At 35.7% G+C, this 25,912-nt stretch overlaps 3 protein-coding genes and 2 non-coding genes across 7 annotated transcripts; 3 read left to right on the forward strand and 2 right to left on the reverse strand.

Moving 5' to 3' along the window:
• Positions 1 to 107: 107 nt before the first annotated feature.
• On the reverse strand, positions 108 to 25,912 carry LOC142979171 (uncharacterized). 3 transcript variants are annotated; one of them, XM_076123958.1, is made up of 5 exons: positions 25,814 to 25,912; positions 2,847 to 3,000; positions 1,370 to 1,999; positions 1,092 to 1,256; positions 108 to 667 (listed from the first exon to the last, which is right to left on the reverse strand). In XM_076123958.1, exons 2-5 carry the CDS (start codon positions 2,899 to 2,901, stop codon positions 507 to 509), a joined length of 1,011 nt encoding a protein of 336 aa, XP_075980073.1. In that variant the 5' UTR covers positions 2,902 to 3,000; positions 25,814 to 25,912; the 3' UTR covers positions 108 to 506. The 3 variants fall into 3 exon arrangements, with proteins under 3 accessions (XP_075980073.1, XP_075980074.1, XP_075980075.1); XM_076123959.1 differs by lacking the exons at positions 2,847 to 3,000; positions 25,814 to 25,912 and adding an exon at positions 2,278 to 2,558; XM_076123960.1 differs by lacking the exons at positions 2,847 to 3,000; positions 25,814 to 25,912 and adding an exon at positions 2,121 to 2,233.
• On the forward strand, positions 3,245 to 25,321 carry LOC142979172 (uncharacterized). The gene is made up of 8 exons (XM_076123961.1): positions 3,245 to 3,491; positions 4,246 to 4,410; positions 4,721 to 4,954; positions 5,376 to 5,445; positions 5,729 to 5,830; positions 6,145 to 6,275; positions 6,542 to 6,634; positions 25,140 to 25,321. The coding sequence occupies exons 1-8, from the start codon at positions 3,376 to 3,378 to the stop codon at positions 25,210 to 25,212; spliced, it is 984 nt and encodes a 327-aa protein (XP_075980076.1). The 5' UTR covers positions 3,245 to 3,375; the 3' UTR covers positions 25,213 to 25,321.
• On the forward strand, positions 19,085 to 19,156 carry TRNAD-GUC (transfer RNA aspartic acid (anticodon GUC)). Its single transcript has one exon. It is a non-coding gene; the product is annotated as a tRNA-Asp (tRNA).
• Positions 20,110 to 20,181, forward strand: TRNAD-GUC (transfer RNA aspartic acid (anticodon GUC)). The gene has a single exon. It is a non-coding gene; the product is annotated as a tRNA-Asp (tRNA).
• On the reverse strand, positions 21,175 to 23,064 carry LOC142979597 (uncharacterized). The gene is made up of 2 exons (XM_076124626.1): positions 22,468 to 23,064; positions 21,175 to 21,512 (listed from the first exon to the last, which is right to left on the reverse strand). The coding sequence occupies exons 1-2, from the start codon at positions 22,829 to 22,831 to the stop codon at positions 21,175 to 21,177; spliced, it is 702 nt and encodes a 233-aa protein (XP_075980741.1). The 5' UTR covers positions 22,832 to 23,064.

Here is a 25,912-nt window from a genome sequence, read left to right on the forward strand (position 1 = left end):
GAAATATAATTTCTATCTAAAACAACCTATTTTATTTGTCAAAGAAATATAACTAAAAACACAAATAATTGTATTTATATCACCAAAATCGTTATAGAAACACTGTAAATCATACAAAAATTATATTAGTTACAATAACAGAATAACATACAATAATATAATTAATACTAACATACAACAATTCGGATTATCTTAAGTGAGCGAGATCACAATAATTTAGCACCCTCATATTGAGGTGACATATAATTTAGTATTGGCTTGGACGGAACTTATTCTCTACCACTGTGCACTCACATTTCGAAACAGCATGACTAGTTGTGGAACATACTAACACCTTTTCTGATGTACAGAAATTTTAGGAACAAAGATGTCACCTTGCTCACTTTCAATTTTTTTACTATGAAAGACAGCTATCTGTGTCTGATTAGTTGTGCAGCTTCAAAATATGATTGCACAACTACCTAGCATTTTACCATCAATTTACTAACGATTGTCTAGCAAGGCACTCACTCCCCTATTTTGACAAACACCTTGGGTCGGGAGAACACTTTGATACCCTCTTCAAGTTTTGCTAGTTGCTTTTCAAGCTCCATCTTTCTGTTTCGCATCTTTAGAGTGTCCGTTTTGACAGGCAGTTTGTTTAGTTCACTTACTAGTTCTGCAAAACCTGTATACAGAAAACACAATGGACAAAATATGAGTTGTGAAGTTTTTTAAACATCTGATACCTAACTCTATCCAGACACCTGTGACTAGGCTCTAAATCAGTTGATTCTATTAGAAAAATTAAGTAGAACTTAGTTAGTCCTGAAATTTTTATGAAAAGTATGGTCCCGAGAAAGACGTGACATTAAAAAGTTGTAGTATAGGACTTTACACTCTGTTAAAATTCTGGAATGACCAGTTTTTCTTCTAATCAATTAAGGAGAATAATAAGTATGGATATTAAGTGACTACGTACCACATGACCAATGATGGCAATGGTAGGATTGAACAAAATGGCCAGTAGATACATTAAAGAAGTCCAATGTCTTTGCCCAGGAGGAGACTGACACATATTAATAGAATAAAAAAAAACATGAGATACTGACTATTCCTAAGCATTCTGAGTGTCTCCTTCCGCTCAGTGTCAGGCAGTGTGACATGTCCGGGAGGACACACAGCATGGGTGTCATCTGCTTTTGCCCCCTCTGCCTCCTTCGGGCCCTGGTCCTTGCGCTCACGCAGGTATTTTGGCACCACACCTTTTTGGTAACCTGCAATAGATAGTGTCAAAGTAAATAACAACAATAGCAAGAGCATCAGTATTAATTCTATAATCTCTTCTCACATAATTAAAGCAACAGGAATGGCACAACACAAATATTACCTGATGGTAAGTAAGGGTCCTTATCTTTCCTTTCAAGAATAGCATTTAACCGGCTGCGGTTTCTTTCCATGTCCTGTAGATCATCCCCAGCCCGGCGTGGAGTTTGTGAAGGAGGAGGACTTCTGTTGTGGTGACCACTGTCTCCACTAGCCTTCATCTTAGCATCAGTATCATCACCCTCCTTTTTAGGGTACAACATTGTCAGTTTTGCACCCTCTGCCAACTTCTGTGACAGATTGGACTCTATTGTTTGGCATCCAATATCACGCAAACGTCCAGAAGACTCTGTAGACTTCACATCATCATCATCACAGACATCTTCTATCTTAGACTGTCTTAATTCCTTCCTTTTTAAAAACTCAGCCATGTCACCTTTTTTTATTCGTATATCTGGATATTTTTTCCTAGTGTTTGTACTACTTCCTTTGCCCAGGTTGGGTGACATTTTTCCACTTTTGTTTGAAGGTGTAGACTTCACCTGCCCTAAGGAGCTGCCTGCTGCTATTGGGTTGGTCAACCGTGGGGGGTGGACGTTTTTCGTTGTATATTTGGGTTCTTTAGGTGATTTATTTTGAATAAACTTTAGCTGTTTCATGTTTTCTCTGATAAAGTTCTTTTTCTGCTCTTTCTCTGTAAAGTTAATATATCAAAATTAATTTTAATAGCCGATCACGCATAATGAAAAGCAGTCGTACATTTTATGCATAACTTCATTGTGTAAACAAATTTTTTGTAAAATTTGGAAACAGACTATTAAACATTGACAGTTCAAAATTCAAGTTATGTGGCTTTGGTAACTATGCTACTTGTGCAAGAATTGTTAAAGAACTTAGTAACGTTGTCACAACAAATAAAACTGATGGCCATGACTACACTGATGTATGAAAATCAAATGTAACGACACTCACTTGGTTCGGGAAAGATACCCTTCAAAGTATACATGTTTGATATCAAACGTTAACAAATAGTAAACGAAGAAAATATACACTCATTATTTAGCGTTCGATATAGAGTACACTTTTCTAATAGCTGTAAATGCTCATATTTCTGCACTTTGAATATTTTCAATGTAAAAATTAGTTCGGAGATTTCTTGTAGTAATGTACGCTCGGTTTTTGTCACTTTTTCAAAAAACTGTCATCCATCAAAAGTGTTTATGGTTGGGTTTTGTTTCTGGCCACTTTTAGTTTCCGTATTTCTTGCTTTTAAAATATTTTTTTGCAGGGAAACAGTGAATAAATTAATATTTTATTATTATTAATTTATCCGTTTCTACATGTTGATTCCAATTATTGCCTAGGTGAATAATCCTCTTACTGACAGATTAGATAAAGCAAGATAACACATGACGAATTGCGTATTTAAATTAAAAGGGTTGCAAGTACTTCTCTATCTGATAATTATTAATTATTATTTACATCAGATAATCAGAGAGCGAAACGAGAACGAGGAAGGTACTTCCGATATACTGACTTACCCTCTCGTCTTCCACAAGCTTCTATGGCAAAATAGGGGTTGACATAAAAGCACATCAGGGATCTGGCCGATTTGCAGTAAACGCCAGGTGCCTGTTAAATGATCACGTTCCATCCACCAACTGTTCGTGTGCTCGCCTGACCAACTCACCATACCTGATGGCAAAATTACTGAAGTGGAAGGAGTCGAAAGTCTACGTATGTACTCAGAAATATAGTCAACTTAGACAATTCATAGCTTGTATAAACTGAAATTATGAATTGTTCGCAGGTATCTCATTTTGAAAGTAAAACAAATTGGAAAAATGGTATGTTTTCAGTTTCAATAAAGGTAATAAACCTTTTTGATTTACAAACAGTCTGATGCATTTCTGCTTTATGATATTTTGGTATTTTACAAAAGAGACCGTATTTTAAAAAGTATCCAAACATCAAAATGTTGTGTGCGTCGTTTATATCTTTTTGACTTTATTTTATCGAATTCAGCAAAAAGGAAATCGTTTTGCTAATAATTATTTAACAGCCTCCACTATGGCGAATGGTGGCTCAAGCAAATATAAGTTATCACGAAGAGGACGGAAGCTTAACATCTCGGATGACCAGAGGACTTTGAACGCTTTGCCAAAAGATGTTCCCGAACGCACCTGGTAATATCTTTTGTGAGGTTTTTATATGATTCAGCAGAAGACCGCAGATGGCAGCGGCAGATAGCAACGGCAATGTCAGCTAGAATGGCGCCGGTAACGATATCGGCACCGACGAAATATTTAATCTGTCAGGCGACAGTTGCAGTCGTATGTAGGTTTCGGTCTTCCAAAAAATACTTAGATAATATCTATTGTAACCTGCACGCGCGTTCGCCGTCTATTGAGAGCTACAGTTTGTCTGCTGCTGCCTGCCGAATCCCACCCTCAGGGCAAAGTCAAAGAGAACTGGTGTTTAGCAAAGACAGATATTTTATGGCCTAAAAGAATCTGATATTCTGCTAACAGCTATTATGTCACAAGTTTCAGGTTTAGGCACTACTAGAAATCCTTACTGAAATTCGACCACTCCTCGTAACCACTAGTCGTTGGAAACAAGTTTGGTAGTTCATAGTTCGAATTAGTAACTCATCTGTCACTCATCTTGACAAACATACAGCTTCTAGATGTGTCATCCACTAAGAAAAGCGTTTATCTGTCTAGTCACGTTGAACTATAAAACTGCTCAACGTATTTTCATGCCATTTTCACCAATAGATAGAGTAATTTACGTGTTTTAGTATATAACTCAGCAAGGTTTTGAGTTAATGGCCTAGAATATGATGCTGCAATCTAGTTCCGAATTTGGCCAAAGCATTTTTAATACATCCTCTAGTACTTTTAGCGTAAATACATCAACTTACGCTTTGTGGTCCAGGGCTGAAATATTTCAAAGGGAGGAAGTGGATTTGGTGGTGTTTGACATCAGGGAGGAAATCCTGGAGATAGCGCTCGAGATTTGCTACAACAAATACATGGATAGACAGAATGCTATCTTCACTGCACACTGCACTGCACAAGCTTGGCTCAAACTTATTGACTGGTAATTTAAAGATATTAAATAAGATATTCTTGTTAGTTTTTGACCGTATAGACAAAATTCAGGTTCAGAATGATAAGTATTTTACAGCTAACTTTTTTAGTATCTACAAATTATATAGGAACAGCCATTTTTGCCGCTTTATATATCGGCGTTCCTGTCTCTTGGTGATCACAGTAGGAGCTTATTATTAAAAAAAATGAAAATGTTTTTTGTTTGGAATCTGCTTAATTGGTTAACGAAGCTCCCACTATATCAAATCCCTCTAGATTTCAAATTTCACTCAACAAAGATACTTAAAAATTTTCGAAAGGCATTTCTACCGCCATGATCCCGGGGAGGATCCAAGCGCGTTTCCTCCATGCTGCATACCACGACGTCGGGAGTCTTGGATACCAGACCAGATACCTGACCCGTCGCCCAAGGACACCTGGACGCGACACGACCTTGCAGTCATCGAGGAAACCAGAGAAGAAGGCCTGCAAAAGTGGTCTAGTTCCAGATCCCTAGATCTGCCGCACGTGGAAGAAATACCTTCGGAGTATTGGTAAAGACCTTTCCTTACCTCCCTCTTACTACAACTATACTAGGGCCTTTATAAACGTGCGAACTAAGTCATGTCATTTTATCGGAGTCTCTTGCTCGCACTTAGACATTGTCATAGTCTTTTGATTATGATGTAGTTTGCATCTTATTAGCGACCTGAGTATAGTTGTTGTGTGCACGCTGCCACGCGAGAATTAAAAAAAAAAGTTAGGAAAACTGCCAACATTAGATATCTACATAGCAGGAAAGGGGAGGGGAGAGATGAGATGTCGTCTTTTCTTAAAAACTACCTTTTTATCCTTTTTTTTCTGATGCCCCTAAAGCTTTAATTTTGCCTAGTATATGAAGGACTTGTTATGGAAACTACACTGGGACTAATAATTTAACCTTTCGCGTTTTCAACGTTCACGCTAATTTTGCAGGTTCCCCGGAAAAATAAACGTACCAATGGAGCTGCGGCGTCACACGGACATGGAAGTGCGCCCTAGTTATGTATGTGAAACCATTTAACAATTATTACATATTATTTATATAGACATACGGAGTTATTTGTAAACACTAAAAACCTCATACAAATAGATAGCTAACATCATAATTCATAGGCACATTCGTTAGCAATGTAAATAATGAGTAATGTGCGTGTATTAGATACGTGTAGTAGATACAAACACGTTTCGCTATTTAGAGTTACGAAGAAATATCATACAAAAATCGAGATACTTATTTAAAAATCATATCAACCCTTTGTTTGCTAACTTGTTCATCATTTGTGTAGGATTCAAGCGAGAGTACACAAACTGCGTCAGAAGAGAACATCGGCACTGAGAGTGAAGTGCTCCAGAAGGTCACTGATTATAGCACTGAGGAGCTTTCTAAGGTAACGAGAACTACGACTTTAGATAACGGTAGAAAGGGGAAATTTCGGAATGTTAAATAACTCGGATTACTTAAAAATATACAAGTCAATCGACTGCCTCTGTGGCACGGTCGGTACTTCGGTAGTGTAAGCGACTGCCGAGCAAGATGTCTCGGGTCCGAATCCGGGTCGTCACCAGAATCTTTGACGTAGCAGGGTTTTTGCGTACTATTGTTTGATTCCCTTAGGTAAATTTTGGCTTTGTGACATTAACATTTTTATAAGTTTTCAGCGAAACAATAATGCTTATTTATTTAATTATTATTTGTGCGAAGGTGTCCACGTTCAGCGCGTTGAAGACTACCACTCCAGTGGACGGTTCGTTGCACGGCGCCGGTGACTCCACAGTGGAACGCCCCCGGCCACGTAGATTCACTGACAAGAGCAAGAGCCTCATCAGGATTGGGTGAGCAATCCTTACACCTTTCTAGGACAGCTATATACTTGATTGCAGTCTCCGACTTATGTAGTCCCTAAGTGTATGATAGTGTGTTTAAGTGTATATGAAGCAGATATAAGAAGTCTACAAATAGAAAACGAGTTTGAAGTTTCATCAAAACCTTATACAAATTTTACTGGTATCCTCATAAAATTAGAAGGCTTTTGCGAAAAAGTGAACAAGCAAGAACGTTATTTTAGGCTGGTATATTCTAATTATATCTTCTAATCTAGGTCCCGTCCAAGCAGAGGTCTGCCGACCCTGGACGTAGGTGACTCCAGGTCCCGAATCAGTATCATATCTGACTGCCGCTTGAGGAACCTCAGGTTTGAACATTGATTACTATTATATTATTATAATTTATTTTATTTACTAGGTACCTTTAAAACTACATAGTATTTAAGTTATTTTTATAGTGGTTTAATCCCTTGCGGGCCTGTGTCCAGTATAGAAACCAGATTAATAAGATATAAAATACCGTGATTATTTACGATAACGTATTCAACGCCTCTATCTATAGTTAAATAACCACCCTCAGGTGGGAAAGTTGAAAAAATCCTTTATTAACATAACGGTAAATACATTGAAATCAATTTGCATTATAACAAAACGGCCTTTTGAAACTTCGCATCAATTATTAACAAAAACAAGTATATTATTACATAAACCTGTTATTATTACGATTGAATAACTTATAATGGCTTCTGGCTGAATAAAGCGACTGCAAATAAAGGGTTGCCATGGGAAAATGAAATGGAGTTGCCACGTGCAAATTAACAATGGAAGCGGTTGTCAATAGGTGTGCGTTTATAAAGTGTGGTATCAATAAGACTTTATGGATTGTGGACATGACATATAGGGAGGATTTATTTGAAAGGACTGTTATTTATTTACTTATTTTCAGGTGCTCGTAATAATACATTATTCAGTTTTATGTCTTATATTGTAATTTAACGTACACTGATTTTGATTAGAAACATATTTATGTTATGCACATGAACTATGCACATAATCTTAGATTGTATTTTACGTCGAAGAGCGTGTTCTAATTAGTGCCCGTTCGAAACGCAGAGGAATAGGGCCTAAGAGTTTCAGGTAAACCGGAAAAGATTTTCTTTAGAAAATTACACTCGCTCTAAGAATGTAATCTTTTTATTAGGGACTTTTCGTTATACTTGCCCAGGTAGGTACTTACTCTACCCACTATCTTCTGCTCCTCGAACGTCAAAAATGTTACAGCAATTCTCTATTAAAATGGTAGGTACCTGAGATTACTTTTTTATTTAGCACGAATTACGCAAATGGAACATGAAGTTGAAAGCAACACGCTGTATAAAGTAAGTCATTGAACTACGACCGAGGAGTCAACACCCTTTGTCTCACAAAGCGGTCGGATTTGAATGACACAAAGGATGAATTAATCTGAAGGGGCCGCACGCAACTAGCTGATAATCAATGCGTTTTATTATGGACACGGCTTTGTTGATAACTTGGACACTTGTGGACTGATAGGGCTGGCTAAACGAGGATATTTTTTCAAATCTTACTATCTATATAAACATGTAAAAGTTTTGATGTTTGGATTTATGTTTCTTGCACAATCACACCAAGCTAGATGAAATTTGGTACACAGAGAGTTTATTACCTAGATTTACACATAGGATACCTTTTACCCCAATATATATTTTTTACGTAGTTTCAACTCGCTGGTAGAAGCTTATAAAATCTTAAAAGTCATTAGCCATACTTTAATTGTGAAAATAATGTCAGTTACATCATAGCTCTCAATAGTAAAGCTTTAAATATCACCCTAAAATTTACCTTGAGTCATGTGTAATGAAAGTGCAATAACCGCGAACAGATAAAAGTAATTTCTGCATTTTGTTTTATGTGCTCACAATTTAAGCCATTCGCAGTTGAATTTCATGAAAGTGACGTCAATTCTCTGTCTCTCAACTGAACGACATTTTACATTTTCAATTTTTGTTATGAGTTTTTAGGTTAAGCATTCTATGGTGTAGTAAACATTGTTAGAGCTTTCTCTTTACTTTTCCATTAAATCTCTCGATCTCAAGTGCAATTCTCGTGCGATTTATGTCCCCTGCACATGCTAATGGCAGCCCTGCAGTACGCGAGTGGCCCAGGTGCGCAGAGGTCAACGCTCGCACCGTTTTATTCCGTGATACAACCCTGCATGGAAAGTGCTTTGTGCATTTCGATGTGCACTGTCGGCCATTCAATGTTATGTTTTGCGCTATTTCGCTTCGTATTATAAATGGTGTCCATTAAATAGGAGGATTCGCTTGCATACGAATGTACTATTTATAAACGCTTTATTGTAATGCCTTTTGAATGCTGTTTGTATATAATGTAAAGAGGTTTACTTTGTTTGTATGGGACGAGTGATAACTGGGATTGCTGGGCCGGATTTACAAATAACAACTTTTAATGGTGATTAACAATGGATACCTTTTACACAATTTTATTCAGACTCAGTCGCGGCCAAAAGATGGTTTTTGTAAAAAAGTTTAGATTTGGAGTTAAATGAAAGAAAAGATGAAAAAAATCTTTTACCCTTTTAATTTGATGGTGGCTGCAAATGAAAACATAGATGTTCACGGCTAAAACTTATTTACCTACGTAAAATGTTATCATTACATAAAGATATTTTCAATAGCCTGTTTCGAACAGAAAACCAAGTCTTAAGTTTCAAGGGTTTGTTCGTAATCTATCCATGAATTAAACCTTTGAGAGCTTATAAACAATTACAGGATCCTGCCATCTTGGGAGTGAAACTAAATAGCGGGACAATAAATAAATTAATCTAGCCCTTCGACATCAAAGTGAAGGGCTCGTTATACAGTGGTGTAGATTATAGGACGTCTCTAATTAATTACGATTTAATTGTTGTGTGTATTCGTTTGAGAAGGAATTTTGAGCAAAAGGAGGGATAGGTATATAAATATTCTATTCTATATTATCTAAGTGTATTTAAGACCACAATATATAAAGAACTAAGCTTATACTGCGCCATATGAGTTTGTTTAAATTTTTTATAAAACTGATTTATAAGTATATACCCAATATCATTTCTGAAACTTAGGATATCAGATAATAGCTTTTATCTCGAGCAGTGAAAGATCACATTAATATTTTTAGGACAACATCACCTTAATCAACATTATAAAAAGTATTAAAAACGTCGTTATCTTATTATTTAATTTCATACGTATTATGTATTAATAAAATACGAGCATTACGTGTTTGATATATTTATTGACAGAGAATGCCAAATCGTTATATGATTAATATATGGCATCTACCATAGAGTAGAAGGAGTTTAGGTGGAGTTTAGGTTCACCACATTTCTCCCCTCCTAACCTCTTAGCTGTTCTGAATATAAGATGCAGCCAACACCTGGTTGAGGTGTCGGCGCCAGACATCGCCGTTGTCGGTGCGGATCTCGTAATGAAGTCGGCCTAGACGTCTTGTGATAGTACCAAACTGCCAACGGTGCGAAGCACTCGTGTAGTCACGGGCCTGTACACGTTCGCCGACTTCCAACTGTCTGACCTTGATCTCTTGATGTTTTGATGTAGTTTCCTTATGGGTGTTTAGAAACATGCAGTGTAATGCTGTTCGAACTTCTCTTCCAAACATTAACTGATAAGGTGTCTGACCATTCAAGTTTGGTGTCCGTCTGAGGCGAGTTTTTACCATAACAAGTTTCTCTTGAAGATTACCCCTTTCTCCCTCTAAGCTTCGTAAGATTCTCTTGACTGTTTGTACGTATCGTTCAGCTTGTCCATTGGTTGCAGGGTGGTATGGAGCAGAGGTTTTGTGCGAAATCATACAGTCTTTTAGAAATTTTTCGAACTCTCCCGATACGAATTGTCGGCCATTGTCTGAGACAAGGAGTAGAGGTGTTCCATAGGTGCAAAATAGTTCTTTCAATTTTTGGATGCACCAAGAGCTTGTCGTTGATTTAGTAGGTATAATCTCTGTCCATTTCGAAAATGCGTCTACAACTATTAAAAGATAGTATCCGTAAACAGGTCCGGCAAAATCAATATGAAGCCTTTGCCAGGGGCCCTTTGGGTGTTCCCAGTGGTGTAGTGGTGCTTTCTCTGGTTCATTTTGTTGTAATCTACATGTTCTACAGGACTTAACTTTTGTTTCGATATCATTGTCAATTCCTTTCCAGTATACAAAACTGCGGGCCAGTAGCTTCATTTTCACAATGCCCGGGTGACCGAGGTGTAGTTCGTCCAGCACTCGTTCGCGTAATGTTTTTGGGATTAAGACTCGCGTTCCTCTTAGTATACATCCATCTTGTAAAGTAAATTCATTATCATTGTAACCGAGCGTTTTAAGTGATCGGCCAGTTTGTAATGCGAGTACTAATGGTGTATAATCGGAATCAATACTTGTCTCTTTCGCTATGATATTTGGGTTGACATCAATGGTATGTATTTGTTGAAGTTGAAAGCTGTAATTCTGGTCCATTTTGTTTGCCTTTGTGTTTTCTACTGGGAACCTGGATAGGTAATCTGCATTTGAGTTGTTAGGCGAAGTTCTGTATTCAATGTTGTAGTCAAATCCAGATAAGAAATGAGCGTAGTGGAATAATCGCATTGTACTCATTGCTGGTAACGTTTGATGTGGGTGGAAAATTATTGTCAGTGGTTTATGGTCTGTCACTAGGATAAATTTTCTACCGTAACAATAATAAAAGAACTTCTTCAATCCCCAGTATATAGCAGTAGCTTCTTTGTCAATTTGGCTGTACTTCTTCTCGCTATCCGATAGTGTTCTGGAAGCGAATGCTATCGGTCTTTCTGATCCATCTGGGAGTCTATGTGATAGTACTGCTCCGATTCCCAGTGGAGTGGAGAGATGCGTCTGTTGCAAGAACCAAGGGCCTCTTGGGATCAAAATGTATAAGTACTCTTTCGCTTAGAATTTCTTTTTTAATGTGTATAAAGCTCTGTTCGCATTCTGTAGACCATCGAAAACTAGATTCTTTCTTGAGTAAGTTGTTCAGTGGATTCGTGATCGATGATAGGTTGGGTATAAATTTGTTGTAAAAATTTGCCATTCCAAGAAATGTCCTCAATTCTGCGGTGTTGACTGGGCGTTCTGTTTTAATTATTGCGTTAATCTTTTCTCTGTTTTTGTGTAGACCTTCTTTGTCGATAGTGTGTCCCAAATAGTCGATGCTTGTTTTGAAAAAGTGGCACTTATTTTTGTTTACTCGTAAGTTACTTTCTTTTAGTTTGTCTAACACGAGCTTAAGTCTCTGTAGTAATTGTTCTTTGTTGATGCCTTGAATGATGATGTCATCAAAGAAACATTTTACACCTTCGAGATCTTGAAGGAGTTTATCCATAAATTTCTGCCAAAGGCTCGGCGCGACCTTAACGCCGAACATTAGGCGGTTCACCTTAAAAGTGCCTCGATGCGTACTTAGTGTTTGTAGCATTGCGCTTTCTTCATCCATTGTCATGTTGAGATATGCCTGGGTGATGTCGAGTGTACAGAATAGTTTACCTCCGTTCATCTCTGCAAATATATCTTCTATCATAGGTATTGGATATTGTTCATCTTGTATGACTTTATTTAGTGTAACTTTATAATCAGCGCACAATCGGATACTCCCATTCGGTTTGACAACTGGTACCACTGGAGTACCCCAATCAGAGTGGTCGACTTTCGTGATGACACCCTGTTTGCATAGTCGCTCGATCTCTTCATCCACTTTGGTTTTTAAAGCGTACGGTATTCTACGTGGTTTGATAAAAATTGGTCTTGTGTTTTCTTGTAGATTTAAGTGTCCTCTGTAATTGGGTATTTCGCCTAAGTCGGATCGAAATACTGATGTCTTGTAAAGTTCCAAGAGCTGGTCTAATTCTAGATTTTCGGATTGCTGTAAGGTTTTTATGTCTGCTAAATTTAGAGTTTCGAGTTCTTTCATCCAACTCCGGCCAAAAACGGGGTCAACGTTGTTGTTGATGAGGTATAATTTACCGTGGAATTCTTTTCCTTGGCATCTGCATTGAACGTATGCAACACCTGCAGGTTCGATTACTTCGCCGGTGTATGTTTTGAGTTTTATATTAGTTTTACAGATTCTTTTGCCGATTTTCAATTTTCTGTAGTCTCGTAATGACATAGAAGTAAGTGTGGCTCCAGTGTCAAATTCCATTTTCATCTTAGCATGTTCAATGTGTACCGTTATCATGTATTTTTCGGATGTTTCACCAGATATAACATTAATATCATTCCATTCATCATCATCGCTTATCGCTGAGTCGTTTAATTGATTTATATCCGGTGTAGTCTTACTGGGCTTCGCATCTGAGCGCCGTTGTAGACACACACTAGCTAAGTGTCCGACCTTCTTGCATTTATAGCATGTTATGTTTATAGCGCTACATTTCTTGGTTTCGTGATTTAAACCACAGCGGAAACATTTCCCTTTTAAATCTCTTGGTGTGATTCCTCTAAAAGGAGATTTTTTTGGATTATTGTAGGAATCAGTGGAAATTTTATTGATATTGTCACTACTTGGTTGTTCATTCGGAAGCATTGATGTATTTTCTGCTTTACTCATTTCAATAGATGTTGCAATCTGTGTCAGGTGTTTAAATGTACATACTGTTCGGTCTTGTAAAATTTTTGTACGTGCGTCGCTATCTTTCAATCCTCTTATGAGTTGAAGAGATAAAAAGCTTTCTGAAATGTTTTTCTGGCAGTGTTGACATTTAAATTCGCAGTTGGTAGTGAGCTTTTTTAAATCTGCGGCGTATTGCGCTACTGTTTCATCCGATTTTTGAGTTCTCGATATAAATTTATGTTGTAGAACCCATTTGCTAGGTTTTGGGTCTAAGTAGTCGTCAAGTGTTTCAGTAATTTCGTTAAATGTCTTATTCAATGGTTCGTCTGGTGCTATTAAATCACATAATTTTTCATGGAGTTCTGGTGATAATGTAGACAGAAGAATATTTGTCTTCATGTGGGGCTCAGTAATTTCATTAAGTCTAAAGTACACTTCCAGACGTTTTTTAAAGTTATTGAACGTTTCTGATTCATGTAAAGGATTAAATTGTATTTTTGGTATAATCTTATGGTATTGGTATATTCTATGTTGGTCTTCCTGTCGCTGACCTTGAATAATGGTTTTTTTTGTTAAAAGTTTTGATACTAAAATAGTGTGAAGTTCTTCGAATTCGTAGCCGTAATTTTGTTCGTGTAAATACGCTGTTTCATCGTTATCATCTATGGTTTTGTTTTCTATCTTCTCTTGTAACTCTCGCAGTGCTGTTATGGTGTCCTTCAAGGCTGCGGAGCGAGCGGTGATGTCCTCGTCAGACATCGTCGCCCTCTGCTCGATGTAGGTATCGAGTCTGGTGAGCATCCCACGTAGGGTGCTCCGTTTTTTACGTAGCTTTTCCATTTAGGTTCAGTTTTTCCTCGTCGCCAATATTATGTATTAATAAAATACGAGCATTACGTGTTTGATATATTTATTGACAGAGAATGCCAAATCGTTATATGATTAATATATGGCATCTACCATAGAGTAGAAGGAGTTTAGGTGGAGTTTAGGTTCACCACAATACGTAAATAAATTAGATTCTTGAAAATTAGGCTACAAACACATGTAGGTTAAAATTTATTTTAATACGATGGGTATCGTGCAATAAGGCTGATTGCACACGACATGTCGGCGGTCCCGCTGCGGCGGCTCGTACCGCGGCTCGTACCACTAAAAGGTTTTGTTCGTTACAATGTTACAGCTATGATGGATGACGGGCCCGACAAGTTTTTTCATTTGCTAACATTTCGAAATTATTTCTTTTTGTACCGAAAATACGTTATTCTTTACGTTATTTTCGTACATTTCAGTTGTCTTTTTGAGAGAGGGTTTTTATTGCTTTTCAAAAGTTAATGTAGTGGAATAAATAGATTTAGATTTTAGTCTGTATAGTTTTTGACTGTAAAAGAAGTATGTACGAATCGTACTTAGTGGCATTATTTTCGTATCTTTATACCATTATGGGAACAAGGCGTGATTTTATATTTGCTTGCGTATTCATGTTTTTCACGTCTGTTTTCATCGTATGGTAAGACAGAACTGTTACCACATTTTACCATTTGCCTTGTTCTCCACATAATAGAGGGTAAAACTTCAAGCTATTGAATGTTGAGTGTAGTTAATAGTTGGGGTGTTTAATTTGACGTCATTGTGTGAATATGTTAATAGATTCTTTGGTTTGATATCCTCAAGTTTTGTAAGGGGTAGTTTTGTAAGGGGTCAGCTTCTACCGCCGATTTATATAATGTAGAGTCCCTTAACTGTCCTTACGAGTGTATGGGACATGAACTAGGTTATGAAAATACGATAGAATGCCCGCGATGCTAAAGAGTAATTTAGCTAAAAAGTTCAAAGCGGCTCGCCAGATATTTCGAATTATCGAAATTCCGATTCAACTTTCCGTTAATGATCTAAGTATCTGAAATTAAGGAATTGACTGTAACAAAGTTGTTTGAAATTCTCCAAATTGGTGGTTGTAACTTAGAGCCCCTTTTACTTGTAAATAAGTATCTATTCGGTCACAAATTCGTCTACATAATTCTGGGGGATCCAATTCAATGCGGACATAATTGTATCTTGTAACAGGCTCCGTAATTCCATCGCTTTCAAACTCGGAAACATTTTAATGAATACGTTTAAACCACCAATTATGTGAGAGACAAAACCTTCTCAACTCGGAGATGTTTTGTAACACATTGACACGGAAGTCCATTAAATTATCGTCGACGAACCGAAGAGTCCTACAATACGTCCTCGAGTCGCACTCAGCAAACGCGTTTTAATCAAAAGGGGAAGTTGCGACAATGACTACCATTCACTCCCTGCCCTAATTTCCGAATGGAAGCCATCTTATACACACCAAAAACGACAGTTTTACTTATAAATCTATTGGTTTAAGGGTCAAATTTGTGTGTTTTTCTCGCAAAAGTATCGTGGTATGGCACACGTGCACGATTGATAATTGATTGTATGTACTCGCGTTTGTGGTTGATCGCAGAAGCTAAAATAGGATTTTGATTGTTAAGTTAAAAGGATTCTTTGCGTGAATGCGACGCTATTGTGCCGGTGTGTATTGGGCTTTATTCGACAACATGTTTTTTAACTTGATTCGTATTGGGGTTTCAATTGAAAAGAGTTTTTTGTAATAAAGTTATAAAAGGAGAAACGTCTTTATATTAAAATTTCTTTTTATTTATGTTTTAAAAAGGTTTTTAAGGTAAGAAAATTACGTAGCTAAAGCTTGTAAATGAAGTTTTTTTTTGTCTACATACTTTTTCTCTTTTTCTTATTATAGAAATAATTTTCGTGCGTATTGAACGTAAGCATGTGTATTTTCATCGACGTGAGTTACTTTTGCAGGTTTAGGCATAACAGTGTTAATAATATTCACCCTCTGTATTGGTCAGGGGTAAGGCAGGATATCAGGATAAGATTTCATCTCATAGACAGTGACCTAGATCTCTTATAATATTTATTCAGTTATCCAAACCATAAAACCATTATGATTTAATATTTTAATTAAAGATGCCATCAGAATAATAAGAACTAGAATATTTCCACGCTCTTTATTGTTAGTCGTTCTAAAATAACATGTACCTACAGAATTTCGAATTGGTAATTTTTGTAACTTTTGTGAAATGAAATTGATACGCGCTCGACAATTTTACTAACACATTGGGTTTTTCTTTAGATAAATGGAAAACTAGTTCAACCGCAGTTTCGAATGAAATTTGTACCTGTTTCAAAAACTAGAATTGTCGTACAGATTTTAGAGCTCATTTATTTCGTTTCCATCTAACTCACGACAAAAAAATTACAGTAGAATTGAGAAACTTCTTCTCTTTTAGAAGTCGGTTAAAAACCTTGGTTATAATAAAGTAGATATACTTATTACTAACACAAGCGCGTGAAGCAGCCCTTCGTAAAAGCTAAACCGTGGGATTGTCTCCTTGAAAGTTATTTTTTATGTTCCCTCAGGACCCATATGTTTGTGTCTTCAGCGTTTTACTTGAGAGCCTCACTTGTTTTCGTATACACCATGGTTTTAACAAGATTATAACCAGTTTTTTCTCCGTTATTTCGCTCTAGGTTTTTACTTTTATAACATGCTTTAAATTACCATATAGTTTTCCAAACGATGTCCGACTGTCAATTGAAATGAAGGAAAGAAGAACGAGTGAGATTCTCCTAAGCTTTGTTTTATATTAAACTAGCTTTTGCCCGCGTGAAAAGGTTTCCTGGGGTAAAAGGTATCCTATATATCTTAGAATAGGTTATAAGCTATCAGTGCACCAAAGTTCGATAAAATCCGTCCGGTAGTTTTTTCGTTAAAGAGTAATAAACGTACATAATTCATTCTCATAAACTTTCGCATTTATAATATTAGTAAAATTGCTAACCAATATTGATCTTTACGTTCAGAAACCATCCGTAAACGCTCTTTCAAGTTAAAAGGATATCTCATAAATATTTCTTTCGTCAGATGAAAATTTTCTCATCCATACATTACAATACATACATTTATGTATCAACATCCCCCATCAAATTTAAAAATCATTTCCAGAAATTACCTTACCGAGTCAATGCCATAGGTGATCGTCCCCTAACCTCGCGGTCCCAGGTTCGTATCCCGTATAAAACGACGCGAATTATACAACGAAAATATGTATGTATTTTGCTTTACATGTATTTAAATTGTTTAAGAATGGTCATTGTATTTTGAGTGATGTGAGTGGTGTGATCAGTGTCCGTGTGTCTGTCCCAGGGGGTTTGGGTCAGGTTATTTGAGGACGTTGACCTCAGCAGCTTATCGATGTTGGAATCCTGAAGGAAAGGGAATGGAGATGAGTAGGTTAGCTCCAGAATTGAGAGTTTGAGGAAAAAATGTTGAAAGAAATAGAATTCTTTGGTAGAGATCAATAGACTTGGGGCAACGGTCGATAGATATATTAAACATGATTAAGTGACGATAGTTTGTGTGTAGGAAAGGACTTTAAACTGTTGTAATCGTAGAAGTAAGGAGAGGGAAGTAAGTGTCTTACAGTCTGTAGTGCCTATCCTTTATTGAAGATAAGTTATAGCCGTTTAAATGTGTATGAAACTTTTATTTTTTACATCAACGATGATAAATTTGCCGGCAACTATAGATCATACTATGCGCTACCCCTGACGCCCACGTTTGGGTATTTTCTAAAACCCATAGATTAGGTTATGTATTAAAAAGTATTGTTTTATTAGGTTAAGTATTTTTACATTAGGGAATTCAAATCAACTACCCTTTGTGAAATGTAAAATATGGTGTAGTGACGTCACACTTTTAGTACATGTTTTAGGCGGTAATAATTATCATTATAACATTATTTACGAAAAAAAAATACATAGCCTGAGCTTTTAGATGAACATTTTACGAGTACAAGTTTAATATTTTACGTTAACCTAATCTACTACCCAATGCTCTCTTCGAATCGTATGTTTTGAGAATATTAATCGTTATAATTAAATGGAGAGAGCAGTCACATCCTCTCATACATCTAAAAAGCAATTCGCGATAAAAGTCAATAAGGAATGACGTCACAAATCACTAAGAAACAAACACTGTGTCGCCACCCTAACATAACATGAATACTGAAGAAATATTCGCACATGCGATTATCACCCTTATAACAAGTACCATAGAGGTGATGTTGAAGTAAACTGTTGGGTATAGCGAGAGGATATAAGGTTGTGAAAGGAATAGGGAATTAAGATAAATATTGCGATGTTTTTAGGTAACGAAGGACCTTTTATATGGGACGAAACGACTAGACGTCTGTTCCAAAATAATCTACATTTCGTTAATATAATATTAAATTGTATTATTAAAACTGTCGTCTTAACTTTCAGCTGAAAATATGTAGTTTTCACAATTCAATTTACATATAACTAGCTTGTATGTAATTTGGATAAAAAAGGCATTTAGAGCTTATTAAAAAGACGTACCTAACCATTTACTTCTAAAAGTGTAGATCACAGATTTTGCTACTTGTTATCTTATATTTGTATAGAAACTATTAATAGCTATGCACCTATACATATTTGCTTTTATTGTATATGTTGCATAGCCAGTCTATATTCAAGCTATGAAAACTCTATTTGACAACAATTTTGGGCGATCCTTTTTAAAATGTCGTGTCGTGTCCGTGTCGTTGCATGCAAAGAACCTCACAGTCGTTTCCAAATGTATTTTTTATTGGATTAACTAACCATTAGCGTACTTGATGTTGTAAAAAACAATTACAAGTCGTTTCGTTGTCGTACAGCTCTCACTAAACATAGCTATATAGTAGCATGGTTGCTTCTGTATACTGTCCAATTTTAAGGCTAATTACGAAGAAAGCAGATAATTTGTAGCAAAATATAATGAAGATAGAAATAACTCAGTTTTTGTGGTGAAAATAGTGGCATAACCTTACCCTGGGTATAAGTTAGACCCCTTTAAGATTTTATCTAACTCGGTTCAGTCGTTTTGGCTTAAGAGCGGCATATAAGATTAGCATTAATAATATCATGTAGCGATTATGTATGGATTAACATATCATAGAGATTATACATGTGTTTTGCGAAGATTTTAATACACTTAAAACTGTGATAAAGTTATCGTATTTTCTACAGATAGCAAATTTTGCCACTCTCTTCATCATCTTCGGTAGTATAGTGGTCAGTATCCCCGCCTGTCACGCGGGAGACCGGGGTTCGATTCCCCGCCGGAGAGATCTCTTTTTGGAGTTTTGTAGCAACAATAATTACCTTTCTATTTTATCTACGTCATGTTTTTATTGAATAAAGTAAAATTTACAATTTTAATAGATTTTTCGTTAATATGTAGACATTTCAATACCCATGCCATAGATACTTTTTTTCATTAAAATCTGCTAAGTACAAGTTTGCCCCTACACTATGCTATTAATTCGACACTAGTCAATACCGAACTGCAAACACTCAGCGGCAAATTGCAAACAGTCAGCCACATACTATTAGCTCTCCCCATTTCTTCCCTAATCGTTATTAGATTAACTTGGCATTAGCCGTAGCCATTGTTACGATACACACACGTATTGTTCCAGCCTCCACTTATTACGTAATTGTAATGAACGGGACGACATCTTGTTTTTACCGTGACGTATATTTTGCTACAAATTATCCTCTATAAGACTTCAAAGGAAACGTTATTTGATTAGGTTTTTTCTTTTCATGATTGGTATTGATTTTGTTAAGTAATTATTAGGAGTATATTGCGGTGAAACCACAGATTGTTTTCTTGAAAATTGCTTAACTTACTAGAGATTAAAGCGTCAGCATAGGTCCGTATTATAAATTAGGTACCTAGTATCAATTTTGAAAATATAAGTTAATTTTGTCTGTGGCTGTCATCTTACCAAATTGTATGCAACAGGCCATCTAAATTCCGCGACTGTAATATTAGTATGTATAGAGATTTTTTATTTTTCATACATAGTATTAAGTTTGTAAGATATCGAAAACAAGTAAAAGATAATATTAAGTAACAAATACTTTAGAAACTGCGTAATAAACTTATAATATCATCAAGTCATAATCCGGAGTATAAAAAGACTTAGTAAGTATCTATAACTTAACGATGATAAGACTTTTGATAAAACTCTCGTATTCGAATAGCGATTGCTAATTTTGGCTCACTGCTCATCATCTTCGGTAGTATAGTGGTCAGTATCCCCGCCTGTCACGCGGGAGACCGGGGTTCGATTCCCCGCCGGAGAGATCTCTTTTTGGAAAAGTATCATACTCGTATTAGGAAGTCTGAGTAAAATTTTTGAAATTTGAAATTCATTTTTGGATTTTCATTTTTTTCTGTCTTTAGCCACTTAAATGGATTGACTAAGGTCGATTTTCCGTTTTAGGATTTTGCAGTGGTTTTATACAGGAACTTATTTTCCTGTAGATGGTTTAGAACTTTAAAATATGCATACAAAAGTATACTAATATAATTATTGTGAATTTTTGACAGAACGGTAGATATATAATCTACCTGTGTAAGTAGTACATAAGTATTATAAGTAAAGGCCCATTTACACGATGCAAGTTTCTTGCCTGTTGCATACAATAATATCAAAGCAATAAATGACTCGCATTGTCTAAACTACATACAACATTATTGCTTTTTTGGGCAATATTTCCCTGCCAGAATTTTCTTGGTATAAACAATACATACAATAATTTCTTAGCAATTTTTGGATTCAATTATATTCTCTCATTTGTAAACATGAGTGCAGTGAGTGAGGGTGTATTAATCGTTGCTGCTCTTCTAAGGCAGGAAATTTTGAGAAAAAAACGTAAAAAAAGGTGTTGGATCAAAAAATGGATAGCAAGGAGAGATATTTTGGAGTTGCAAATAGAAAATGAAGATGACTTCAAGAACATGTTTCGTGTGAACAGAACCCAGTTTTATTATTTGTTAGATAAAGTTGGTTCTTCTATACAAAGGCAAAATAGTACAATGCGTAATGCTATTCCTGCTCGAATAAAATTAGAAATAACATTAAAATATTTGGCAACTGGAGATTCACTTGGTACACTTTCACAGTTATTCAGGGTACCTAAGTGTACTATAAGTACTTTCTTGGTTGAAGTTATCGAAGCTATTTATTTAGCATTAGAAGATTATATAAAGGTATGTACTAAAAGTAGCTGTCTTTAGAATATAATAATTTTACTAGTTTTACAAAGTAATTGATCAGTTACAAAATAGAAAAATTATGAGTTCCACCACGTATCTTTACTGCCTTGTTTTGAGTATGGAGATTCTGGCATAGGAGTAGAGTTCTTTCGTTCCTTTTCTTTGTGATCCAGTAGTTTAAATTTAGACAATACTGCTTGTATTTCGTCTTGAGCATGTATACTATTTTCGGTATTTAATATACGCAATGAAGATGCAACATATTTGCCAAAATTATCTAAATCATCATCAGTTTTCTCTAGTCTCGTCCGTTTTTCAATATTATCTAACTTATTTAAAGCCGATTCTATATAACCAGAAGTCTTTTTGGTCGTTTTTTTGGGCATCGGAGATGGAGCGTGGAGGACTTGTACATCTGAATTCGGAATATTAGGGTTATTTTCTGTATTATCGATATGAAGAAAGCTTCATCCTGAAAACATATATTATTTTACAGGTACCGAGATGTGAAGAGGACTGGAATAAAATTCAAGAAGGTTTTTTATTGAGATGGAATTTTCCCAATTGCAATGGCGCCATTGATGGGAAGCATATAAATGTAAAATGTCCTCCCTGCACAGGCTCAGACTTTTTTAATTATAAAAGTACATTTAGTATTGTATTACTAGCTTGTGTAGATCACGATTATTGTTTCACGTATATTGACGTGGGTGCAAAGGGTAGAAACTCTGATGGTGGAATATTTAATAATTGCACATTAAAGAAGGCCATCGAAGAAAACACAATACATTGGCCAAGTAATTCAGTACTTGTTGGCGATGAAGCGTTTCCCTTAAAACCTTATTTGATGAAACCATATCTTCGTCGTAACGACTTAACAAGAGAACAAAAAATTTATAATTATAGATTGTGTAGATGTAGGAGAATCGTAGAAAATGCTTTTGGAATATTAACAGCCCGATTTCGAGTGTTCGAAAAGCCAATTACTACAAGTATAGACAAAGTAGACGTTATAGTGAAAACATCATGCGCATTACACAACTGGCTAAGGAAAACCTCACCAGCGTCTTATACACCACCAGGTTTTATTGATGAAGAATGTCCAAGAAGTGGAGGTCGTCTTGGTACTTGGAGAGAACATTTTTCAAGCGGGGCTTTTGAAAATATAACTTCACAGAATAATAGGCATAGTACAAGAGAAGCTTTAAGAATCCGTGATAATTATTGTCATTATTTTAACCATGGTGGTGCTGTACCATGGCAAGACAATGCCATTTTTTAATTATTTAAGGTACCTATACGATAAAATTAAGGAATGCTTTATTGTACACTATTGCACCTAGCTGTACTTCACAAAATTACATAAATACATACCATATTTGATGTTGTTTGTCTGTGTTCAGAACTTTTCTTTAAAAACGAATCCATTAGGTTATACCAAGACAGTTTAGATATAAAAACATCAGCAGTACCGGAACCAGTTCCCATAGAATCTTTAATCTTTTTCCTTTCCCCATGATACTGCGTCCTTAAATTTTTGATTTCATTTGTAATTTCCTTCGGTCCGAAACCTTCAACTCCAAATTCCTGCGCAAATGCGGCTAGTGCCGCATTACGTGCATCACGATTCTTATAGTTCAGATTTTCAGTATCCCATAAACAATCATGACTGCGATAAATCTCAATAAACTTAATTAAATCAGCAGAACCGAATTTTAACACTTTTTGACTCATGTTTTTGAAGAAACACCTTTGCTCTAATACGTTCAACAATTGAATAAAAATTTGCCAATGCAAATACGTACAATAATTGAAGCAAGTCGCCAGTAAATGGTACACGTACTTACAAGTCAATGTTTAGACAAGTCAAGACTTGAAAGCAATAGTCGCCTAAACATAATCGCATGGTATGTAAACAAAAGACACTTGCGATTATTTCTTGTCTAGATTTGCATTCAATTATTGTATTCAATTTTTTTACGACTATCAACGTGTAAACAATTGCTTACAATTCTTGAAGGTCAATTATTGCCTTTAAATAATTGCATTCAATTATAACTCTATTCTGTGCAATAAAATGGCATCATGTAAATGGGCCTTAAATATAAGTCTTGCCTAAACTTTTAACTATAAAAAGAATAAGGAAATAAGGGCCACACCGACCACACAAATATAACTGTTCAGTAGAAATATCACTTTCTTTGACTCCATCGATTACCGGGTCATGAAAAGTGAACTACACTACTTCAAGACCTGGGTTCAATGACCTCTAGGTCCTCATCCCCACTGAAATTCATGATCGAAGACCCAAAGAGGCCATAATAAATAATGTAACAACTTCTTTAGTGAATTTAACCTATTTATACAGTCTCATGAATTGTAAATACGTCTAGTTTTGTCTATGGTATAGGTATGTAAAACCATAGAGGTTATTATGCATGCGAATTTATTTATTAGTATTCTACCTTCGGATTTATCGGTCGTTAACTTTTAGAGGAAAATGTGACGCTTTTTATAAGAGGAAGTATTGTACAGATTCTTTGGATAAAACCCTAGAATAGATTATAATTTAACAATAACTTTATTCATAAAACCATAAACTATATCACTCAGAGTTTCTTGATTTATGTCTTTTTTTCGTAGATATTTCGCCAGTAAAACTGATTTTTTATAATAATTATGCAAAGCTTTCGGAACATCATGTAACGGCCGTTGTAACTCGGTAGAAGCGCCTGCTAACAAATAAGGTATTGAGGCTTTTAAATTTTTATTGCAACTTTGTAACATGCCTATTATGAAGCCATATTTTGTAATTTTCAAGATGAGTATTGTATTTTGTCAAGTGTCTTGTTCGACACCGCTCGAATATTTTTGGTTGCAGCAACCAACCGTTCTTAACATATTTTGAAACCCACTGAAGTGTCATTAGAATTCCGTTGTGGGTAACTTTGTATTGAGGGTTCGGACCAGTAACCTTTAATTAAATGTCTATTTTTTAGCTACTTGTACTATGCTCAGGCCGTTACAAACGTGCGAACTTCGTCATAATCAAAAGAATCATAGGAATGTGACAATGTGTAAGTGCGAGAGACTCCGATAAAATGACATGACTTAGTTCGCACGTTTGAAATGGCCTGAGTATAATACCTCTTTTGCCTATAGCACCAAATCTTTCGGAATTAAGGTACGCTCTAGAAGACCTTTAAACTGCGAAGTTGTTTTTTAAAAGATTACATTTCTTTACCAACATCGACTTACTTTATCAATCAATTTTCTACCTGGTTTGAACCGACTTAAAAAAAGGAGTAGGTTTTCAATTCGTCGGACTTTTTTTACTGCTTAAATATGTATAAAACTTATATACCATTGAAACGAAAGTTAAATAACGCCAAAGTATTATGTTATTTATATCCTATATATAATATTGTATACTTTAGGAACAGTAAGATTTCCGAGCGCATTAAAAATACGTGAAGTCAGTCATCAGTCTTCCTTCGAAAAATCGCAAAGTTCGAAGCTTATATTCGGTTATCAGAAGTATAAATAGTTGTATGATAATGCAGTTTAGCAAGTAAAATCTGTTCAAGGCTCTTTGCCGTGGGTTCATCGACTGTCGATTTAATCTGCCTATGTATTTGGTACATGTGAGGTCTTTGCTGAATTCGTTTGAAAGTTCCTGATTTTCAGAACTGACAATGTCTTGAAGATATTAAATAGTTGAACTTCTAACCAAAGAAATCCTATTTCTGAAATAGAAATCCTTTTTAGTGGCCGAGTTTAGGAAATGCATTTGAAATTTAGTATATTTTTAGTTCACCTATTTAAGGATTAATTATTATCACTATCTGAACGTTCAATCCTTCAAAATTCTACAGCTAGGCACTATAGGCCGTATCTCCCCTTAGAATCTCTTATACGCTTCTTTTTTTTATTCTAAGATTTTACTATGGTGTGATCGAAAAGACCAAGACAAACATTTTCCGTCTATAAAATATTCCTATTCCTTCAAGGTTTTACTTACAAAGTATTATTTCTCTTACAGATTGGACACTCACTACGAAATAACATCGGAAAAGGTGGACACCCCTCCCGGAGAGATCGTCAAACGAAAGTGAACTTTATTGCTATAAAAATAATGACACTTTGTGAATGTTTTAGTTTTAGTAACAATCATGTAGAACACGAAATTGTATTAGAAATAATAATGAAACTTTTTGAATAGGATTTATTGTGTTTTTATTTTTTTACTTGTATTAAAGGGAAATAACTTATTTGTAACACGGGTTAAAATGGGGTAAGTATGAATCGTGAATCATGAATCATAGCAATATCAATCATAATTTTATGTGACCCCAGCACTTTCAGAAATGATATGTTTGAAAATATTGAATCTTCAAACTTGAATAACTTGGTTCAAACCCATCCTACAACTTTTGCGCCGTACTAACTATTGCTCCAAATATCATTATTTTTTGTGGGCCAAAAATGGACGATCTCCTTTAATTCGTATTAGTGTTAGAGACTAAGCATGATCTTAAATCTGTTTTGGTTTGGCTAATAATCTTACTTTTAACTTGCAAACAACAACATTTTCCTTATAAAGTTCTACGACTATTTTCACGACATGTAAAATCATTGGCTTAATCTACCATTTTACAATGAGCTCTATGTTAAGTCCAGTTTAAACGTAAACATGCAATTAAATTGAAAACATACCCACAGCTGTCAGACATTATTGATGTGTTCTGTCCGTCTGTGTGTCTGTCAGCCCATCTGTCTTGTTGACGCGGCCAGTACCGGGGGTCAGCGCGGTCT

This window comes from Anticarsia gemmatalis, chromosome 16 (assembly GCF_050436995.1).
Source record: "Anticarsia gemmatalis isolate Benzon Research Colony breed Stoneville strain chromosome 16, ilAntGemm2 primary, whole genome shotgun sequence".
Taxonomy (NCBI): domain Eukaryota; kingdom Metazoa; phylum Arthropoda; class Insecta; order Lepidoptera; family Erebidae; genus Anticarsia; species Anticarsia gemmatalis.

Bases quoted from the DNA above. Each gene is read 5' to 3' on its own strand.
- LOC142979171 (XM_076123958.1), bottom strand. From the start codon at position 2,901: ATGTGCTTTTATGTCAACCCCTATTTTGCCATAGAAGCTTGTGGAAGA. The intron at 2,000-2,846 runs GTAAGTCAGTAT...TTAACTTTACAG, and splicing joins AGCTTGTGGAAGACGAGAGG to AGAAAGAGCAGAAAAAGAAC. The intron at 668-1,091 runs GTCAGTATCTCA...TTCTGTATACAG, and splicing joins ACTCAGAATGCTTAGGAATA to GTTTTGCAGAACTAGTAAGT.
- LOC142979172 (XM_076123961.1), top strand. From the start codon at position 3,376: ATGGCGAATGGTGGCTCAAGCAAATATAAGTTATCACGAAGAGGACGG. The intron at 3,492-4,245 runs GTAATATCTTTT...TTTGTGGTCCAG, and splicing joins GATGTTCCCGAACGCACCTG to GGCTGAAATATTTCAAAGGG. The intron at 4,955-5,375 runs GTAAAGACCTTT...CTAATTTTGCAG, and splicing joins GAAATACCTTCGGAGTATTG to GTTCCCCGGAAAAATAAACG.
- LOC142979597 (XM_076124626.1), bottom strand. From the start codon at position 22,831: ATGAGTCAAAAAGTGTTAAAATTCGGTTCTGCTGATTTAATTAAGTTT. The intron at 21,513-22,467 runs GTATTTATGTAA...TTCCGAATTCAG, and splicing joins AACAACATCAAATATGGTAT to ATGTACAAGTCCTCCACGCT.